General features: G+C 42.5%; 1 protein-coding gene across 2 annotated transcripts in view; it reads right to left on the bottom strand.

The window, feature by feature from the left end:
- The window catches only part of HERC4 (HECT and RLD domain containing E3 ubiquitin protein ligase 4), a 100306-nt gene that overhangs the window by 19372 nt on the left and 57428 nt on the right, over positions 1-23506 (bottom strand). Inside the window, exons 15-20 of one of the 2 annotated variants that reach the window (XM_073596442.1) lie at positions 21840-21959; positions 17370-17393; positions 16308-16406; positions 14199-14366; positions 13978-14121; positions 11182-11348 (exon numbers count right to left, since the gene is read on the bottom strand). In XM_073596442.1, the coding sequence (XP_073452543.1) occupies positions 11182-11348; positions 13978-14121; positions 14199-14366; positions 16308-16406; positions 17370-17393; positions 21840-21959 (722 nt within the window). The remainder of the gene's footprint in view (positions 1-11181; positions 11349-13977; positions 14122-14198; positions 14367-16307; positions 16407-17369; positions 17394-21839; positions 21960-23506) is intronic. The other variant, XM_073596443.1, reaches the window with a different exon arrangement.

Genomic DNA, 23506 nt, shown 5'->3' on the forward strand with positions numbered 1-23506 from the left:
GTTGGATCTCTAAGCATTGTCTGCCAGACAAGTCAAACTCTTAGCCCTCATGCACACAGGCTGTTAAAAAAACGTTATGAAAACGCCAGTATCTTTGCAGTGATTTTTTTTAACTTTATTCAGCGTTTTTGCAATAGCGTTTTTCCGCGGGTTTTTTCTTTCAAATTTTTTTTTTTTTTTTTTTCAATGGATCAAAAACGCTAAAAAACGTTGGTGAATGACGTTTTTGAGCGTTTTTCAGCGTTAGAGCGTTTTTACAGCTGAAAAACGTCTCTCAGAACCCACTGGTTCTGGGTTTTTTTTACAGCTTAAAAACGCCTATGCCACTTGCAGCTCAAAAACGTCTAGGTGGGCATGAAGCCATAGACTAACATTGGCAGGCCTTTTTAAGCTGCAAAAAAAGCTCAAAAAAGCAGCTGTAAAAACGTCCGTGTGCATGAGGACTTAGGCCTCATGCACACAGGCGTTTTTACAGCCGCTTTTTTGAGCGTTTTTTGCAGCTTAGTTCATGGCTTCATGCCCACCTAGGCGTTTTTGAGCTGCAAATGGCATAGGCGTTGTTAAGCTGTAAAAAAAAAAAAACCCAGGACCAGTGGGTTCTAAGAGACTTTTTCAGCTGTAAAAATGCTCTAACGCTGATAAACGCTCAAAAACGTCACTCACCAACGTTTTGATCCATTGAAAAAAAAAAAAAAACGCTAAAAAACGCTAATGTGGAAAAACGCTAAAAATCGTTATTGCAAAAACGCCGAAAAAAGCTGAAAAAAGTTAAAAAAAAAATCACTGCAAAGATACTGGCGTTTTCATAACGTTATTTTAACATCCTGTGTGCATGAGGCCTTATTCCCAGAGGATATTGCTGGTATACCCCACTTTTAGTGAATTTTCTCTACCATAGGATAAAGTGTGAAAAAACTTTTTAGGAGGGAAAAAAATGCTTATCTGGATGATCCACTAAGATACAAAAAAGCTTTTCAAGCAATGAATGGACAATAAAGATACGCAGCTTGAGGAGGCTTTAGCGAACCCAAACACTCAGTTAAGGGTACATAAATGTGGAACAGACCATTAAGCAAGAAATTGCATCATCAATCTTACAGATTGTGAAAGCTGATCCACCTGCATTTGACACCTCAGAAGAGGAGTCATTAGCCTCACCACGGTCCCGAGGGAATTCATCTCCTCCTGCCCCTAGTTCCTGTTTGAGGGCTCTAGGTAATGGAAGAGAACCTGTCACATTTTGTCCCACACTGGGATGCGATTAAAGCCACTAACTTTTTTTTTCAATCCTATCCTGGCTGAGGAAAAAAGACCTGCAGTGTTGAAAACAGTTGCAAACATTTCATGGTCCCGATGCTCACTCTGACCAGTTACCCCCTCTCAGGGGAGGATGCCATTGTAGAGATGAGTAGGCTTTCCAGAGCTTGAGGGAGACCCTTTTAGCCCTTTTTTGGGGGTGTTTCAACCCCCTTTCTGACCTTAGCCCGATGCACAAAAGCAGAGGTACTATAAAAAGAAATCGCATCCACTGCTTGAGCATTAGTTCAGCCACTGCCGCAGCTATTAACGCTTAGCCTGATGCAAATAGTAAATGTGTCAAATAGGAAATTTGTGTGTCACCAAACCTCTTTCATGCCCCTCTTAGCTCTCGTGTCCCTCTGAGAACTTGCAGCCAGCATAAATGGAGTTTTTACAACACACTCCCGCACCAGAGTTGGAGGACGCCAACGCCACGCTAAGCTGCGCCCCCCCCTCCTCTCTCTTTTTTTTTTAAAGAAAAAAGTTTTCCTGCGCGAGCGCGGGCCTCCGATCCGCCGGGATTGGCTTGTGTGGTAGGGTGGGGTGGCGAGGAGGAGACCTGAAAGCCGCCTCCGTGCTAGGGGCGGTGAAAGAAAAAACAGCATCGCCGATCGCTCTTTAGCTCTCTCCTAATGTTCAGCCTCATGAAGAGGGGGAGAGTTCAACCCAGGTGGGGGGTGTCTGGTGAAGCAAAATCCCCCCGAACTTACCGGAGGTCTGCCTGCTAGCCGGAGGAAAAAAGCCTGCTGCTTCTGTGACACAGCTTGATCTCTGAGCAAAGCATGAGAAGGTACGTGCTCCATACAGCCCCCAGTGGTAACACTTAGGCATGACAACATTTTACTTTTTAAAGGAGACATTTCATAAGAAAATGTAAAAAATTTATTAGAAAAAAACTCCACTTACCTTTCCCGCCGCAGGATTTTCTGTGGTAAAAACCAACAGACACAATCTTCACCCTTCACAGTGGGTTCCGTTAACAAACCTTCAGGGACTGGGGACACGCGGGGAACCCACACTCCTGGCCCTGTAATAGCACCAAGCCAGTAAAAAAACTTTATGGCTCTAAAATACCAAAGTACTGGATCCCGGGGTCCAGCTCTCTAAAAAGAGAAGTGTTACAGGTAAAACCTTGTTTCTGCGGACATGAGGCCCGGGTACCATTCAATTCGGCCTAAAAGACACTTTGAATGGATCCGGCTGCATAGCTAGCCCCAGCAAGGTTTGCTCCAGTGGAGCTCAGCACAGCACATCTTTACTCGTGACTGACACCTTAGACACTGGTGAAAAAACTGAGGTACTCCCAGTAGTGGGAGGGGTTATATAGGGAGTGGACTTCCTGTCTTAGGGTGTGCCAGTGTTCATCACCTGAAGGTGGCCTAGAACCCACATAGTAACTACTATGGCTCTGTGTCTCATGATGTACGATAAGAAAATGGGCAAGTCTAAGGATTTGAGTGACTTTGTAATGGCTAGACAACTGGGTTGGAGCTATTCCACATAAGTGCAGCTCTTGTGGGATGTTCACATTCTGCAGTGGTCCAAGGAAGGGAAACTGGCAAACCAGCATCAGGGTCATGGGCGGCCAAGGCTCACTGATGCAGATGGGGAGTGAAGAATGGCCTGTGTAGTCGGATGCACTAGAAAAGCTACTGTAGCTCAAATTGCTGAAAAAGTTAATGCTGGTTCCGATAGAAAGGTGTCAGAACACACAGTGCATCAGTTTGTTGTGTATAAGGATGTGTAGCTGCAGAGCGCCAAGGTTGCACATGCTGACCCATGTCAACAGCCAAAAGTGCATACAATGGGCATGCGAGCATCAGAACTGGACCATAGGAGTAATGGAAGATGGTTGCCTAGTTTCATGAATTCAAGAATGGTCTGTGGAATGCAATAAGTTTGAAGTGTTGGCTTGACCTCCAAATTCTCCAGATCTCAATCCAATCGAGCATCTGTGGGATGTGCTGGGGAAAAACAAGTCAGATCCACGGAGGTCCCACCTCACAACTGACAGGGTCTTAAGGATCTGCTACTGAAGCCTGGGTGCCGGATACCACAGTGGAATCCATGCCTTAACAGATTTGGCGAGTGGTCATAATGTTATGGTTGATCGATCGATCGATACACACATATACACACAGTTGTGCTCATAAGTTTATATACCCTGGCAGAATTTAAGATTTCTTGGCCATTTTTCAGAGAATATGAATGATAACGCAAAAACATTTCTTTCACTCATGGTTAGTGTTGAAGCCAATTATTATCAATCAACTGTGTTTACTCTTTTTAAATCATAATGATAGAATCTACTCAAATTACCCCGGTCAAAAGTTTACATACCCTGGTGTATTGGCCTTATAGCATGCACACAAGTTGACACAAAGGGGTTTGAATGGCTATTAAAGGTAACCATCCTCACCTGTGATCTGTTTGCTTGTAATTAGTGTGTGTTTTTTTAAAAGGTCAATGAGTTTCTGGACTCCTGACAGACCCTTGCATCTTTCATCCAGTGCTGCACTGACGTTTCTGGATTATGAGTCATGGGGAAAGCAAAAGAATTGTCAAAGGATCTGCGGGAAAAGGTAGTTGAACTGTATAAAACAGGAAAGGGATATAAAAAGATACCCAAGGAATTGAGAATGCCAATCAGCAGTGTTCAAACTCTAATCGAAAAGTGGAAAATGAGGGGTTCTGTTGAAACCAAACCATGGTCAGGTAGAAAATTTCAGCCACAACTGCCAGGAAAATTGTTCGGGATGCAAGGAAAAACCCACAAATAACTTCAGGTGAAATACAGGAAATATGTGGTGTGGCTGTTTCAAGATACACAATAAGGAGGCACTTGAAGAAAGATGGGCTGCATGGTCAAGTCGCCAGAAGAAAGCCATTACTACGCAAATGCCAAAGTATCCCACTTACAATACGCCTAACAGCACAGAGACGACAAGCCTCAAACATTCATTTGGAGTGATGAGACCAAAATTGAGCTTTTTGGCCACAACCATAAACGCTACATTTGGAGAGGAGTCAACAAGCCCTATGATGAAAGGTACACCATTCCTACTGTGAAACACGGAGGTGGATCGCTGATGTTTTGGGATGTGTGAGCTACAAAAGGCACAGGAAATTTAGTCAAGATTGATGGCAAGATAAATGCAGTATGTTATGAAAAAATACTGGAGGAACATTTGCATTCATCAGCTAGGAAGCTGTGCATGGGACATACTTGGACATTCCAACATGACAATGATCCAAAACCAAGTCGACCTGTCATTGGCTACAGCAGAATAAAGTGAAGGTTCTGGAGTGGCCATCTCAGTCTCCTGACCTCAATATCATTTAGCCACTCTGGGGAGATCTCAAACGTGCAGTTCATGCAAGACAGCACAAGAATTTACAGGAACTGGAGGCTTTTTGCCAAGAGTAATGGGCAGCTTTACCATCTGAGAAGATAAAAAGCCTCATCCATAAATACCACAAAAGACTTCAAGCTGTCATTGATGTTAAAGGGGGCAATACACGGTATTAAGAAGTGGGGTATGTAAACTTTTGATCAGGGTCATTTGGGTAGTTTGTGTTGTCATTATGATTTCAAAAGAGTAAACACAGTTGACTGATAATTAAATGGCTTCAGCCAAACACTAACCATGACTGAAAGAAAAGTTTTTGTTTTATCATTCATATTTTCTGAAAAAAGAAATCATAAATTCTGCCAGGGTATGTAAACCTATGAGCACAACTGTGTAATATATTAATATAAATATATATATATATATAAATATATATATATATATATATATACATATACATACATACACACACACACACACACACACACACACACACATATATATATATATATATATATATATATATATATATATACACACACAACAGCTGGTCAGACACAATTGGCTAAATGTATCCCTTGAAATGTAAATAAAAAACATATGCTATTATATTTCATGTTTCTGTGAGAGATTTTGCCAACATCTGGTTAAATCTGGGCAGAAGCTGGTTTGTTTTTGATATCTGCAACCCTAGCTAGAGGGTTACAGAGAAATAATATAAAGTCCTCAACCAATTAAGAGCTGCCTTTAGACAACCGTTGGTAGTAGAAGAAACGTCGAAACAAAGAAAAAGTACTTTATCTATGCGAAATGTGTTGATCCACCAGGCTCTGTGTCTGTTTATTTTGAATATAGAATTTTTTTAACCATTCTATGATTTTTATTGTACTAATAAAATATTCAGCTCCACATTTTGTCATGTTACAAACAAAAACATAAATATATTTTATTGGGATTTTATGTGATAGACCAACACCATGTGGCATATAATTGTAAAGTGGAAGGAAAATGATAAATGGTTTTCAAAATTTTTTACAAAGAAATATCTGAAAAGTGAGACGTGCATTTGTATTCAGCCCCCTTTACTCTGATACCTCTAACTAAAATCTAGTGTAACCAATTGCCTTCAGAAGTCACCTAATTAGTAAGTAGAGTCCACCTGTGTGTAATTTAATATCAGTATAAATACAGCTGATCTATGAAACCCTCATAGGTTTGTTAGAGAACGTTAGTGAACAAACGGCATTGTTAAGGCCAAGGAACACACCAGACAGATCAGGGATAAAATTGTGGAGAAGTTTAAAAGCAGGGTTAGGTTATAAAAAAATATCCCAAGCTTTTTTGAACATCTCACAGAGCACTGTTCAATACATCTTCCAAAAATAGAATATGTATGGCACAACTGCAAACCTACCAAGACATGGCCATCCACCTAAACTGACAGACCAGGCAAGGAGAGCATTAATCAGAGAAGCAGCCAAGAGGCCCATGGTAACTCTGGAGGAACTGCAGAGATCCACAGCTCAGGTGGGAGAATCTGTCCACAGGACAACTATGAGTCGTGCACTCCACAAATCTGGCCTTAATAAAAAAAGTAGCAAGAAGAAAGCCACAAGAAGACCTCTTTGCAGTTTGCGAGAAGCCATGTGGGGTACACCACAAACATGTGAAGAAGGTGCTCTGGTCAGATGAGACCAAAATTTTACTTTTTGGCCTTAAAGCAAAGTGCTATGCATGGCGGAAAACGAACACTGCACATCACCCTGAACAAACCACCCTCACTGTCAAACATGGTGGTGGCAGCATCATGTTGTGGGGGTGCTTTTCTTTAGCAGGGAAAGGGAAGCTAGACAGAGTTGATGGGAAGATGGATGGAGCCAAAAACAGGGCAATCTTAGAAGAAAACCTGTTGAAGTCTGCAAAAGACTTGAGACTGGGGCGGAGGTTCACATTCCAGCAGGACAACAACCCTAAACATACAGCCAGAGCTACAATGGAATGGTTTAGATCAAAGCATATTCATGTGTTAGAATGGCCCAGTCAAAGTCCAGACCTGAATCCAATTGAGAATCTGTGGCAAGACTTGAAAATTGCTGTTCACAGACGCTCTCCATCCAATCTGACAGAGCTCGAGTTATTTTGCCTTCAGAAGTCACCTAATTAGTAAATAGAGTCCACCTGTGTGTAATCTCAGTAGAAATACAGCTGTTCTGTGAAACCCGCAGAGGTATGTTAGAGAACCTTAGTGAACAAACAGCATCATGAAGGCCAAGGAACACACCAGACAGGTCAGGGATACATTTGTGGAAAAGTTTAAAGCAGGGTTAGGTTATAAAAAAATATCCCAAGCTTTGAACATCTGACAGAGCACTGTTCAATCCATCATCAAAAAATGGAAAGAGCATGGCACAATTGCAAACCTACCAAGACATGGCTGTCCACCTAAACTGACAGGCTGGGCAAGGAGAGCATTAATCAAAGAAGCAGCCAAGAGGCCCAAGGTAACGCTGGAGGAGCTGCAGAGATCCACAGCTCAGGTGGGAGAATCTGTCCACAGGACAACTATTAGTCGTGCATTCCACAAATCTGGCCTTTATGGAAGAGTGGCAAGAAGAAAGCCATTGTTGAAAGAAAACCATAAGAAGTCCCGTTTGCAGTTTGCAAAAAGACATGTGAGGGACACAGTAAACATGATAGAAGGTGCTCTGGTCAGAGGAGACCAAAATTGAACTTTTTGGCCTAAAAGCAAAACGCTATGTGTGGTGGAAAACGAACACTGCACATCACCCTGAACACATCCTCCTCATCGTGAAACATGATACAGGCAGCATCATGTGGGAAGGGTGCTTTTATTTAGCAGAGACAGGGAAGCTAGACAGAGTTGATGGGAAGATGGATGGAGCCAAATACAGGCAATCTTAAAAGAAAATCTGTTAAGAATCTGGAAAAGCCTTGAGACTGGGGCGGAGGTTCACCTTCCAGCAGGACAATGTCCCTAAACATACAGCCAGAGCTACAATGGAATGGTTTAGATCAAAGCATATTCATGTGTTAAAATGGCCCAGTCAAAGTCCAGACTTTAATTCAATTGAGAATCTGTGGCAAGACTTGCAAATTGCTGTTCACAGACGCTCTCCATCCAATCTGACAGAGCCTGAGCTATTTTGCAAAGAAGAATGGACAAAAATTTCACGTTCTAGATGTGCAAAGCTGGTAGACACATATAGTGAAGGAAAAAAAGTATTTGATCCCCTGCTGATTTTGTACATTTGACACTAACAAAGAAATGATCAGTCTATAATTTTAAATGGTAGGTTTATTTTACCAGCGAGAGACAGAACAACAAAAATATCCAGAAAAACACATTTAAAAAAAGTTATAAATGGATTTGCATTTTAATGAGTGAAATAAGTATTTGACCCCTACACAAAACATGACTGTCACCATGTACGGAGGTCAGACGTTTCTTGTAGTTGGCCACCAGGTTTGCACACATCTCGGGAGGGATTTTGTCCCACTCCTCTTTGCAGATCCTCTCCAAGTCTTTAAGATTTCGAGGCTGACATTTGGTAACTCAAACCTTCAGCTCCCTCCACATATTTTCTATGGGATTAAGGTCTGGAAACTGGCTAGACCACTCAAGGAACTTAATGTGCTTCTTCTTGTGCCACTCCTTTGTTGCCTTGGCTGTGTGTTTTGAGTCGTTATCATGCTGGAATACCCATCCACGACCCATTTAAATGTCCTGGCTGAGGGAAGCAGGTTCTCACCCAAGAGTTGACAGTACGTGGCCCCGTCCATTACATGCAGTGAAGTTGTCCTGTCCTCTTAGCAGAAAAAGACCCCCAAAGCATAATGTTTCCACCACCATGTTCGATGGTGGGGATGGGGTTCTTGGGGTCATAGGCAGCATTCCTCCTCCTCCTCCAAACACAGCGAGTTGATGCCAAAGAGCTTGATTTTTGGTCTCATCTGACTACAACACTTTCACCCAGTTCTCCTTTGAATAATTCAGATGTTCAATTTGCAAGCTTCGGACGGGCCTGTACATGTGCTTTCTTGAGCAGGGGGACCTTGTGGGTGCTGCAGGACTTCAGTTCTTCACGGCATTGTGCGTCACCAATTGTTTTCTTGGGGACTATGGTGCCAGCTGCCTTGAGATCATTGACAAGATTGCCCCGTGTAGTTCTGGGCTGATTCATCATCCTTCTTATGATCATTGAAACTCCACAAAATGAGATCTTGCATGGAGCCCCAAACCGAGAGAGATTGACAGTTATTTTGTGTTTCTTCCATTTGCGAATAATCTCACCAACTGTTGCCACCCTCTCACCAAGCTGCTTGGTGATTGTCTTGTAGCCCATTCCAGCCTTAAATAGGTTTACAATCTTGTCCCTGACATCCTTGGACAGCTCTTTGGTCATTGCCATTGTGGAGAGATTGGAATCTGATTGTTTGATTGCTTCTGTGGACAGGTGTTTTTTATACAGGTAACAAGCTGAGATTAGGAGCACTCCCTTTAAGAGAGTGCTCTCAATCTCAGCTCGTTACCTGTATAGAAGACACCTGGGAGCCAGAAATCTTGCCTACTGTAACGGGATCAAATACTTATTTCACTCATTAAAATGCAAATCAATTTATAAACTTTTGTGAAATGTGTTTTTTTGGATATTTTTGTTGTTATTCTGTCTCTATTAACCCCTTCCCGCGGAGCGTACGCAGATGTGCGTACTCGGCTTTCCGGGGTTATACCGGGATGATGCCCGCAGCTGCAGGCATCATCCCGGTACTATTTTGAAGAGCGGGCGATCGGCTTTCTGGGTATAACAACCGATGCGGCTAAAAGCTGCTAGGCTGTTATACCAGAGGAGCGGGAGGGGACGTCCCCCCCTCTCGCCACTCTTACCGGGTCTCCCATTCCATTGGGAGGCCTGATAACCAATCGGCCACCTCCAGCGGCTGGGGGCGGGCTGGAACGAATCCATGGGCGGCTTCGTTCCAGCCTCCTAATCTTAAACACGGAAGCTACATCATGACGTCACTTCCCGTTTACTCGGCTGCCAATGGCGCCGGTTTTAAAAAATACACAGTATTCAGAATCGCCAAAATCGGCGATCTGAATACTTTGAAGTGCAAAGGAGGGATCGGGGGTCTTTTAGACCCCCGATCCCTCCATAAAGAGTACCTGTCACCATCTATTACTGTCAGAAGGGATGTTTACATTCCTAGTGACAGCAATAAAAGTAATCAATTTTATTTTAAACACAATTTATAAATATAAAATTTAATAAAATAAATAAGAAAAAAAAAAATATTTAAAGCGCTCCCGTGCACGCGAGCTCGCACAGCAAAGAAAACACATACGGAAGTCGCGCCCGCATATGTAAACGGTGTTCAAATCACACATGTGAGGTATCGCCGCGATCGTCAGAGCAAGAGCAATAATTCTAGCACTAGACCTCCTCTGTAACTCTAATCTGGTAATGGTAAAAAATATTTAAAGCGTTGTCTATGGAAATTCTTAGGTACCATAGTTTGTCGCCATTCCACGAGTGCGTGCAATTATAAAGGGTGACATGTTTGGTATCTATTTACTTGGCATAACATCATCTTTCACATTATACAAAAAAATTGGGGTAACTTCACTGTTTGGTTTTTTTTAAATTCATGAAAGTGTCCCTTTTCCCAAAAATTTGCGTTTAAAACACCGCTGCACAAATACCATGTGATATAAAATATTGCAAAAATCTCTATTTTATTCTCTAGATTCTCTGTTAAAAATATATATATAATGTTTGGGGGCTCCAAGTAATTTTCTAGCAAAAAATACGGATTTTAACTTGTAAGCACCAAATTTCAAAAATAGGCTAAGTCATGAAAGGGTTAAAATAAACCTACCATTAAAATTATAGACTGATCATTTCTTTGTCAGTGGGCAAATTTACAAAATCAGGCTGAATACAAATGCACGCCGCACTTTTCACATATTTATTTGTAAAACTTTTTGAAAACCATTTATCATTTTACTTCCACTTCACAATTATGTGGCACTGTGTGTTGGTCTATCACATAAAATCCCAATAAATGCATTTACCTTTTTGGTTGTAACATGACAAAATGTGGAAAATGTCAAGGGGTATGAATATTTTTTCAAGTGGCACTTAGAATATCTCCCATCTGGAAGTTGGAGTTCCTTTTGCTCAGTTTTAAATATACATATTTGGGGGATAATGTCCACTCTTTTCTTTTGTGCAGTGTCATTCGGGTCACCTATATATAGATGTATTAAAATAAAGTATCCCTTTTGGGATGGCAAAACTGATAAGTGAAATCACCGCAATACTTTTCTGAGGTTAGACTACCATTCACTTCTAATGTTTCTGCTTATTTTTGTCTTTGCCAGGAAACACATGATTCCACTAAGGTTATGAACAGAAGTATGTACTGGGTTATGGGGCAGAGCATGAGCCGAACAGAAGTGAAAAACATAAAAACCCACCTACATGGAATACAAGACCAAGTTCTCGCTCACCTTCCAACATCTGGCATTATCTCTTTCAAATCATCCAGTGCAGGTTTCTTTTTCAGCAGCTTCTTATACAAGGCCAGTGGAAAATGAAGATCAACAATTGTAAAGTTGTAAATAGCTAAACCACAAACAACACCAATGAGGTGGAACAAATCACTGTCTTCAAAGGTCTACAACAAAAAACAAAAAATAAATTATGCATTTCCTTCTGATCTTACACTTACTTATTTTTAATGTGCCTACTTAAAACATTCCAAAGACAGGATATACAAAAGCAAGTTTGTAATAAAATATACGTATATACAGTATCTCGAACATGGAAGCACACCCCTCACATTTTTGTAAATATTTTATTACATCTTTTCATGTTACAATACTGAAGAAATTACACTTTGCTACAATGTAAAGTAGTGAGTGTACAGCTGGTATAAAAGTGTAAATTTGCTGTCCCCTCAAAATAACTCAAACATACAGCCATTAATGTCTAAACTGCTGGCAACAAAAGTGAGTACACCCCTAAGTGAAAATGTCCAAATTGGGCCCAATTAGCCATTTTCCCTCCCTGGTGTGACTCGTTAGTGTTACTGGTCACTGGAAGTTCGACATGGCACCTCATGGCAAAGAACTCTCTGAGGATTTAAAAAAAGGAATTGTTGCTCTGCATAAAGACCTCCTAAGGCTACATGACAATTGCCAAGCCCCTGAAACTGAGCAGCAGCATGGTGGCCAAGACCATACAGCAGTTTAACAGGACAGGTTCCACTCAAAACAGGCCTCGCCATGATCGACCAAAGTAGTTGAGTGCACATGCTCAGCGTCATATCCAGAGGTTGTCTTTGGGAAATAGATGTATGAGTGCTGCCAGTATTGCTGCAGAGGTTGAAGGGGTGGGGGGTCAGCCTGTCAGTGCTCAGACCATACGCCGCACACTGCATCAAATTGGTCTGCATTGCTGTCGTCCCAGAAGGAAGCCTCTTCTAAAGATGATGCACAAGAAAGCCCGCAAACAGTTTGCTGAAGACAAGCAGACTAAGGACATGGAATACTGGAACCATGTGGTCTGATGAGACCAAGATAAACGTATTTGGTTCAGATGGTGTCACACGTGTGTGGCGGCAACCAGGCGAGGAGTACAAAGACAAGTGTGTCCTGCCTACAGTTAAGCATGGTGGTGGGATTGTCATGGTCTGGGGCTGCACGAGTGCTGCCGGTAATGGAGAGCTACAGTTCATTGAGGGAACCATAAATGCCAACATGTATTGTGACATACTGAAGCAGAGTATGATCCTCTTCCTTTGGAGACTGGGCCGCAGGGCAGTATTCCAACATAATGACCACAAACACACCTCCAAGACGACCACTGCCTTGCTAAAGAAGCTGAGGGTAAAGGTGATGGACTGGCCAAGCATGTCTCCAAACCTAAACCCTATTGAGCATCTGTGGGGCATCCTCAAATGGAAGGTGGAGGAGCACAAGGTTTCTAACACCCACCAACTCCGTGATGTCATCATGGAGGAGTGGAAGAGGACTCCAGTGGCAACCTGTGAAGCTCTGGTGAACGCCATGCCCAAGAGGGTTAAGGCAGTACTGGAAAATAAAGGTGGCCATACAAAATATTGACACTTTGGGCCCAATTTGGACATTTTCACTTAGGGGTGTACTCACTTTTGCTGCCAGTGGTTTAGACATTAATGGCTGTGTGTTGAGTTATTTTGAGGGGACAGAAAATATACACTGTTATAAAAGCTGTACACTCACTACTTTACATTGTAGCAAAGTGTCATTTCATCAGTGTTGTCACATGAAAAGATAATAAAATATTTACAAAAATGTGAGGGGTGTACTCACTTTTGTGAGATACTGTATGTATCATTACTCTATAAAAGTACACATTCCAGTACCCAAATTGTACCAACAGCCTCCTCTACTACAACGCAGGCACTACTTCTGTCTTTGGACCCCAAATCCCAGGCTGTTGTAAAAGTTTAGACACTTTGCGCTAATGTTAAGTGCTGGCCCTCCCTCCTGGTCTTACCGACCAATAGGAACAAACGGGAACACCATTCTAAAATGTTGAAACTTGCAGGTGACAGGAAACCAGGATTCAAAGCAGACAGACCACAGAAGAAAGCATTTAGATGTATGTGCGGGCATCATTTTGTGTCTACATTGTAATGCTGGAGCCCATTACAATTTGGGTACAGACAGCTGTATTTTAAATGTCATGCACGCTGACAATTAAGCCTAAATTAGGCTTAAAATGTAAAATTCCAGGGAGCCGTAAGTGAAGCGTACAGTCGGCCAGACAAGTGAATAGCTGTACATGTCTATACCACCGGTGCTCCAGTGCATCTGCATAAAGTTATAAATGCAAAAATTACCTCTTTCCTCCACATGAGATGCTTGCATGTTCAAGAAATACATTATGTGCAAGTGTGGGTAAATGGCAATGCACAGCATCAGGATTTACACAAGTACAGCCCTTCACTTGTATGGCCGGCTATAAGCACAGGAAAGCACTGAAAATTTTACACTTGAGCACTTTTGAACCTGTAAATGTCTGTGTACATAAGGGCCAAAAATCAACAAATCTAAAACAAATATTCTGATTATAATACCCACAAGTGTACATAAAATAAGTAATTTATGTAACTTTGCCATATGGCATACTGTCACTAGTGCCCATAAAGAGACCACACACACACACACATCATCAGCAGCCTAATATAACACTTGAGGGACGATCTGTTCATGTAGAACTAGAAGCTTAACATCTTAAAGTTTTAGATTATTCTGTACCTGGTCAGAAAACCAGATAAGCCTTGAATCTTCATAGTAGCGAAACATCCCATACTTTGGATCTAGCAGTTCCCTCATGATAAGCAGGAAAAATTCCTTGCGGACACCACCAGCATCAACAGCCTCTTCACCCACAAAAATGACCTAAAGGAAGAGGCAAGAAGGTCAGAGTACACAATAATAAAATATTTATACTAAAAAGTTATTGTTTCCAACTTTACCTTCAGTGGCTTCTTGTAATCAATATTCTTTGTTTTTCTTAACACCTCCATAGCATCTCCTACTATATTGTCTCTACGTACTATTAAAATAAGGCATGGGTCCACTGACTCAACCACTGGAAGAAACATGGATGAAAAATTCTGTCTGTGGGCTTGGTCAACAGCCATCTAAGAAAACATGAAGGGAAAAAAGTTAGACTTTGCTGTCTTTGAACTATAGCCCACACCTCAATATGGCACTATCTATCTACAGACACTAAGAACATTTGTACATGCGTCAGCTAGCCCAGTTCCTGGATTCTTTTTCCTATGAATAACCTGCTGGTAATAGGTAAACATTATATTAGCCATGACCCTGCAATTTTTTTTTCATTCCACTGTAGTGCAAGTAGGCAAAGCCTACATGAGAGAGGCAACTCTTGTGACAGACCCAGCCAGGACAGGGGCTTTTGGAGGGGACTGCAGGGTGGCCTCTTGCCTACCATGGGCCCTGGCTTTTAAGGCAACACTATTAATTTGGAGGCGTGTGCCTGGGGGACCCTTAGAGTGGTCTTGCCTTGGATTCAAGGCCATATCTCCCCAAAACACACAGACTCTGGGAACTGGAGGTTCCATAAACATATCTGTGGCCTCTATGCCTCAAACCAGCAATGACTAGATGTTGATCAGCTTAAACCACTGGGGTTGCCTAGACCTGCCATAATGTGTTTATTGTAAGTAGGTCTCTCCCATAGTGTGCCTCCTAAGTGTCTTCCCCCAATTGTTAATTGGATCCCCTATTGTTTCTGTCTGTCTGCTCCTCTGTGTGTTTATACTTGAAATAATGTGCATTGTACAGTACTTTGTATTCAGGGCTGTAGGTGCCAAATGGTCTGGTCACCTAGGCTGGTTTAAGAGCCTAGGTAATTAGCTAATGTTAATTATATCACTGTCAGTTATTAATTGCTATATGTGGATTGGCACATAGTATATGTTGGTTGTTCCTTAGTTATGTTAATTATATTCCTATATACAGTTTCCTTTGCATACGATAATGTAATCAAGCTTTTATCTGATTTTGCATGGTAAATAAATGCTCTGCGAGTTTTCAATAAACAGTTTTATGTTTTTCACCACCCTACACTGTGTCATGACTAGTGACTGGATAGGCTTAGAGATTTTATATCGTTCTGTTACTGGGCAAGGGAGGCTTAAATGATAGACATACTTCTCTTAAAGTGTTACTAAACCCACAACAGTAAAATCAGTCTGTATATGCAGCATAGCATACTTGTTATACTCACTGTGGAACTTAAGGGGTTAATCCTCTGCATTGTGTAAAAAAGGCTGTTTTAACCTATATGCACAGATCCTTCCCTCCCTGCACCGTCTATCTGGGGAAGGCCAGCTAACACAGGCAAAGTAGCCGACCTGCACATGCTCAGTTGTGTCTTTTATGCTGGAGAGCACGTTTACTTGTTGATCAGAGCTAGCCAGGTCACATGATATTGACATTATACATGTGGGCGTGTATAAAAGGCTGAAGTGGAAATCTCCTCCTTCCTGAACTCTCAGCACTGGAGAAACTCTGCAGTTTATCATGTAAAATGGTATACAGATCATCCAAAAAGGTATATAGTGACAGTATTTTAATGTAAAATGATGATTTATAAGCTGTGGGCACTGTGGGGGCGGATGAACTATTTTCATATTACTGGATTTAGTAATACTTTAAGTACTGGGTCTGTCACAACTCTAAGATATGAATGCAGGAGCTGTGCACATCATTGCCACAACATCTCAGGAAGCTGCATTAAGTAGGCAGGCTCAACAGGTATGTGTGGGACAATTAAACATTGCAGCACAGGTTTATGGTTCTACTTTAAGCCACAAAGGTTACTGCAATAACCATAGTAACCTCCAATCAAGTGGACGATTTTCTTTGTAAAAAAAACACAATTAAGGATGGAAAATTCACCAGCCCACATGTATTAACTAACTGGGCTTCAAGTAAATGTCTCAAATTTCGTGTTGTTTTATGCAACCAGATTCACATTTATCTCTAGCATGAACATAAGCCGATTGGCTGTTACAGGCACCACATTTCTCTTTTCGGCTGTAATAGCCTACCTGCATTTGTATGAAGGCATCAGTCTGTAGCAGCGTTGTCTTGGCTTGTGCATCAAACACAAAAGGATATGTGCAAATAGTCAGAGAACCATCTGGCCCCTGTAAAACAAGAGGGAAACTTAGGGTACAGTAGCAATGAAGTTGGCTCTCCAAGTACATACTGTATACATAAAAAAAGACCACACAGGAAAAAAAATGTTTAATACTCTAACTGCTCAGCATGGATAATTCAGTTTTTAAAATGCCTAAATCTGAAATCTCCTTTATGGACAATGCATACAGACATGCAGCCAATTTGCTATAATATTAAAGTGGTTGTAAAGCCTCAAAGTTTTTCACCTTAATGCATTAAGGAGGACCTTCTGTGGCATTGGCTCCCGCTGCGGTCAATCAAATCACGTGACACGGGAGCGGTTGAGGCGGGGTTGAGTCCTGCTGTCTGTGTCAAGGGACACAGCAGCGGGACACAGGAGCATGCCCGCAGGAGTGCCCCCATGGAAAGTGGCTTTCCTTGGGGACACCCGATGAAGAGGAGGGGCCTGGAGCACCGGCAGGGCACCCCAGAAGAAGAGGATCGGGGCTGTAAGTATAGGCATGTTTGCTATTTTTACAAAATAAAAAAAAAAAAAACACGAAGGTTTACCAACCCTTTAAGGTACTGGAAAAACAAACTCCTAAATAATGAATATAATACAACTCTTAATAGATTAAAACAGGTAACCATGTGGAAATAAAAATGTCCTATTTAAGTGTATAAAAGAATAAGAAACAAAAGTTTAGCCGATTACTGATTGTGCACATAAAAGTGTAATGTCGGAACTAGAATTCTGAGGTTTTGGCAGCATTGTCCTATAATACACAAGATACCATATGCTCAAACTTTTATATAGGATCCAAAAACACCCACCCCCAGCCCACCTTTAAGGGGAAAGATGTAATGCAGCTGACAGAGGGTGGAACAATGCTAGCATGTGACTTATTACTGGTGCAAAGGATGCTGGAAGGAAGAGGACTGGTTGCATGGATATGGCAGGGGACATGAAAAAAAAAGCCTATTCTTACCTCTGGTAATTCCTGGTTTACGTCCTGAGAAAAATGCAGTAGTAGGAAAGTGCTTGTTAGTACCCAAATTCCCAATGCAATTTTCATGCACACTAGCCACAGTTCATATCCATCAAACAACTAAATCTGGGTATCTACAATTTTGTGCACCATTAGAAATATATAGACTAGACTACACATGTAGTGACATAAATCAATACATCATTGCATCTTAGCAGGTTACTGTCATATAGCATGACAAACAAAATCATTGCTTAAAAAACACCTTAAAAGGCCCTCACAATGTTTCTACTGTAATGCAGCCAGACTGCAAATACAGTAATAAATCTAATTTGATTTCAATCTTTTTTGCTGCAGCAAAGGTTACCATACCCTGTGCTGCAGCAATCTGGAGAGCATTACTGCATTGCTTTAACACAAAGCAGTGGCCCGGCTATCCCACCCCACCCCCCATCCTGAACAGTGCATTAAAAAACAGTGCTACTCAAATAGCGAGAATGCAGTCAATTGCATTGCAAAGTGCACTATTCCTGGGAGAACAGGAAAGGGGTAAGGGGGTTTACTGCAGGAAAACCTGGGCTAATGCTGTATGAGAGAGAGCCATGGACCAGAGGGCATTTCAACCTTTGCTGCAGCATTTACCAATTAAATTTAGCGTAGAAGATCAGTTTTATTACTGTATTCACATTACAGTAATAAATCATGATGGTTCAACAGGGCTTTAAAAACAAAATATAGCAGCTTTCAAAAATTAAATATATGGACAATCAGCACAACCAGACCACAGTAAAGCATTCAGATAAAGTAACACACTTTTGGATGGGTTTATTCCCTCTACATCAGGGATATGCAATTAGTGGACCTCCAGCTGTTGCATCATGCCTCTGTCTCTGGGTGTCATGGTTGTGGCTGTCAGAGTCTTGCTATGCCTCATGGGACTTGTAGTTCTGCAACAGCTGGAGGTCCGCTAATTGCATACTCCTGCTCTACATGTTAAGTTTCAACAGGTGGCACAACCACAGATAAGAGCAGACATTGGGCAAAGCTCCACCTTTTGTTTTTAGATGTCTGGGTAGAGTGAAGCAAGGATTCTTCTATCCCTGGTTGGGTCTTCACCTCTCAACCCCTTCCTCCCCAAGACTGTCCTAGTCATGATATCTGGCAAGCAACTGTGGCACAAACCTCCTGTGTTCAGTCTGCATTCTCTATACAAAATCCTATGGAGCATTTGCTATAGTGCTGGTGACAGAAAAATACCGTGGCATGCAGTAGCCTCCTTAGAAATATATGAAAAAGACAATCCAGACAGCAAAGCCAAAGTTTATCTCACAAACATCTGCTGACTGTCATGGCGACATACTGGGGTGGGAGTAAACACCCAACCAGAGTGATGTTTTGCAGTAAGGACCCAGCATGGTATCAAACCCTGCTCCACACCACCCAAAAAATCTATTTTGTGCAACCTCACTTTATACTTCCAGGCAACATTTTTTTCCAATCAAAAAAAAGTGTAGACACTAATCCAAGTCGTGCGACTTCCGATCCAACTTTGCCCTGCAACTTCAGTTCAACTTTGATCTGACTTAATGTGACTTTTTACACTCTATGGCAGTGGTCATCAACCCTGCCCTCAGGGCCCACTAACAGACCAGGTTTTATGTATTACCTTGGGGAGATGCAGACTAGAATACTGCAATCACTGAGCAGCAAATGATATTACTTGTGATGTATTTTAGTTATTTTGCAAACATGGCCTGTTAGTGGGCCTTAAGGACAGGGCTAATGACCACTGCTCTATGGCACTGAAGTCATATCAAAGTTGAACCAAAGTAGTGCAAGAACCTTTTCTAAAGTCAGTGCGACTTGAATTGGATCAGTTAAGATGGCTTTCATAGGGAAACAATTAATTTTACAAGTCATGCGACTTGTACTCTCACAAGTCAGATCCCATGTCGCACCAGTGTGAACTGGGCCTTAAACCTAAATCCTAATGGTTTTTATGAGCAATGCAAAAATAAACAAACATAAGGTAAACACCACATCAATTCAGCCTCTTTGCAGCCGCCCATTCAGTTCACGGCATGGCTGGGGGGCAGGGACTAGAGGTCAGCTGACTGGTGAGGAATGTGAAGTGGGAGGGGCTGGAGGAGACCCCATCTCCTGATTTCAGCATAGGTGTCACTGCTGCGAGACACCACAAACTCAGAGACACAGTGAAGCCGGAGACAGTGAGTAACACTACCTGTGATTATAGTTGCCAAGTCCCCACTACAGTTCTCAGATCAGCAGATGACCTTAATCAAGAGCACCCAAGTTGGCTGATCAGAACTCCCCCCAGCAGTGCCACTGATCCCACCCCCGCCAGCACTGCCACTGATCCCACCACCCCGCCAGCACTGCCACTGATCCCACCCCCCGCCAGCACTGCCCACTCATCCCACCCCCCCGCCAGCACTGCCACTCATCCCAACCCCCCCGCCAGCATTGCCACTCATCCCAACCCCCCCGCCAGCACCGCCACTCATCCCAACCCCCCCGCCAGCACTGCCACTCATCCCAACCCCCCCACCAGCACCGCCACTCATCCCAACCCCCCCGCCAGCACCGCCACTCATCCCAACCCCCCCGCCAGCACCGCCACTCATCCCAACCCCCCCGCCAGCACCGCCACTCATCCCAACCCCCCCGCCAGCACTGCCACTCATCCTAACCCCCCGCCAGCACTGCCACTCATCCCAACCCCCCCGCCAGCACTGCCACTCATCCCAACCCCCCTGCCAGCACTGCCACTCATCCCAACCCCCCGCCAGCACTGCCACTCATCCCAACTCCCCGCCAGCACTGCCACTTATCCCATTCTCCCCCACCCCCCCACCAAGGAGTAAGAGAAGGAAATAGAGAATACACGGAAGGGAGAGGAAAAGAGGGTGAGGAACAAAGAAAAGGGAGAGAAAGAATAAGAGAAAGAACAAGAGCTAGTGAGAGGGATGGGAAAAAAAAAAAACAATAAAATTAGGATAGAGCGGGATAAAAGGGAAAGAAATAAGAACAAAGAGAAAGAGTGGTGCATCCTAAAATATATCATAAGGCATTTTAATACTGTACGAGTGGAAAGGACTCAGGGAACGCTAAATGTCCATGTGTTAGGGGCGCAAATTACTTGTTATGCCTTGGGCGCTGACAACCCATGCTAAGAAAATAATTTTACTGTTAGGGGTCCCCACAACTTGGAAAATTTTATCAAGGGGTCACGGCACTAGAAGGGTTGAAAACCACTGAACTACATGAATTGATGTGGTTTTCACCTTGTTTATTTATTTATTTATTTTTTTTGAGTGACCGAAAAATAAGTTCAGAATTATTCCTGCACTTTTTAGTCATTACCTAAGCATCTTAATATGTATGCTTTTGTTGGATTAGAGCTACACTTTTTTTTGATTTAACATTTTAATATGAGATATCACATATTGTGTAAGCAGCTTTTCACTTTCATCAATTTTTTTGCTGATTACAAGCACGGTTTAATTTCAAGCTTTGTATTTTAACTTTTTTTGATGTTTTAGTCACACATTCAATTTTATACAAGAACCTATGAAGAAATTTCTTAAAGTAGTTGTTAACCCACTTCTTTAACTTTATATAAGCCGCTCTGTGTTCTAAAAACAAGTGCTCAGGTCTGTTTCAATTAAAAAAAGCCTCCTTTACCTTGTTTCACAGCGGTTCCCCACAATCACTTTACCGGCCGTGTCGCCTCTCTGCCCGGCTGACAGATGCAGCGGGTAGGGCCGAGATTCCCCCGCTGACATGAGCCAAGACGCGAGGAGGAGAGGAGGAGAGAGACAGAGCCGACCGTCATGTGATATATGGTAAAGGAGACTTTTTTTAATAAAGCACACAGACAGGAGCACTTTTATTAGGGCTTATATAACATTTTAAAAGTTTTGAGAGCAGCAGGAGCGGAGGGGACTGGCACTGACACAGGGGCAGACAAGCAGGGAGGGGAGGGGGGAGGAGGACAGAGGAGCACATAGGAGGACAGGAGGGCTGCAGATGACAAAGGCATGTAAACTGACCACGATGTCAGGGCTCAGCAGCCATGATACACCGTGGTCAGTTTACACAGAGGGGAGGGTATAGCCAGGCAGGATCAGCCAGGTATTACAGGTGGCAACATGACACAGCACAAGTACTATGCTGTATAACATGCTTTAAAAAGGGACAGAATCAATTTTTTTTTTTTTTTTGGGTTAACAAACGCTTTAAGACCCTGAGACAACTGAACAAACTACAGCAGCCAACCAGGAAGTTCTTACTTTGCCATACAAAAACACCAATAGTCTCGGCATTAAATTGTCACCAAATGTCAGGAAGCAAGAGAGTACTGTAAACTAAGAATACCTATACTCCAAAAATTCACAGATAAGAGCACTTGCCTAGTAAAAATAATAAAATATGAGGCATCATACTTACCACACCAAGCGCCCGTTGCTGGATCCAATTCACATAATCATTCCGAATATCAACAAAGTCTTGTATTTCATGGATGTAGAACTTATCATAAGGGATGATCTGTGATGATTTCTCATTTACCTGAAGAAAGATAGCAATATTCCATTACCATTTGGAATATTAATGGTATCCTTTGGGCAGGAAGGGTTAGCCTTCAGCACAGAGAATCCTGGGGCAAGAGATGTCTTAGCCGGTTCAGCAGGGACTGGCCAAGAGTCGAACCATGTATGGGCAGGCGGAATGTACCCAAGTTGATCAACTTTGGTACAACCAGCCTGTTGGATTTTACATGCAATTATTGCTAGCCTTGGAGAATACAGCTCTGCGGGATGGTTTCCCCATCAATATTTACTGTGTTGATGGGGGAATTCAGTGGCTTTCTTTCCTGCATCCAGTGATTGCAGGAAAGAAAAATCGCTCCATCTATGGCCGGCTTTGGTGTGAGGTCTATTGTTTTTAGGAGGATAGTGGGTAAAGGCCCCAGACATTGTATTTTAAAAGCAGCACTCGCTGCTCTCAAAATACAGTGCCATGAAAAAGTATTCATACCCCTTGACATTTTTCAAATTTTTTCATGTTACAACCAAAAATGGAAATATATTTTACTGGGATTTTATGTGATTGACACAAGGTGGTAAATCCACCTTACTCTGCAATTACAGCTGCAAGTCTTCAGGGATGACTCTACCAGCTTTGCACATCTAGAGTGACATTTATGCCCATTCTTCTTTGCAAAATAACTCAAGCTCTGTCAGATTGGATGGAGAGCGTCTGTGAACAGCAATTTTCAAGTCTTGCCACAGATTCTCAATTGGATTCAGGTCTGGACTTTGACTGGGCCATTCTAACACATGAATATGCTTTGATCTAAACCATTCCATTGTAGCTCTGGCTGTATGTTTAGGGTCGTTGTCCTGCTGGAATGTGAACCTCCGTCCCAGTCTCAAGTCTTTTGCAGACTCCAAAAGGTTTTCTTCTAAGATTGCCCTGTTTTTGGCTCCATCCATCTTCCCATCAACTCTGTCTAGCTTCCCTGTCCCTGCTAAAGAAAAGCACCCCCACAACATGATGCTGCCACCACCATGTTTGACAGTGAGGGTGGTTTGTTCAGGGTGATGTGCAGTGTTCGTTTTCCGCCACACATAGCACTTTGCTTTAAGGCCAAAAAGTAAAATTTTGGTCTCATCTGACCAGAGCACCTTCTTCACATGTTTGTGGTGTACCCCACATGGCTTCTCGCAAACTGCAAAGAGGACTTCTTGTGGCTTTCTTTCAACAATGGCTTTCTTCTTGCTACTTTTTTTTATTAAGGCCAGATTTGTGGAGTGCACGACTAATAGTTGTCCTGTGGACAGATTCTCCCACCTGAGCTGTGGATGTCTGCAGTTCCTCCAGAGTTGCCATCGGCCTCTTGGCTGCTTCTCTGATTAATGCTCTCCTTGCCTGGTCTGTCAGTTTAGGTGGACGGCCATGTCTTGGTAGGTTTGCAGTTGTGACATACATATTCCATTTTCGGAAGATGGATTGAACAGTGCTCTGTGAGACGTTTAAAGAAGCTTGGGATTTTTTTTTATAACCTAACCCTGCTTTAAACTTCTCCACAATTTTATCCCTGACCTGTCTGGTGT

Source organism: Aquarana catesbeiana, linkage group LG08 (assembly GCF_042186555.1).
Source record: "Aquarana catesbeiana isolate 2022-GZ linkage group LG08, ASM4218655v1, whole genome shotgun sequence".
In the NCBI taxonomy this organism is placed as follows: Eukaryota; Metazoa; Chordata; class Amphibia; order Anura; family Ranidae; genus Aquarana; species Aquarana catesbeiana.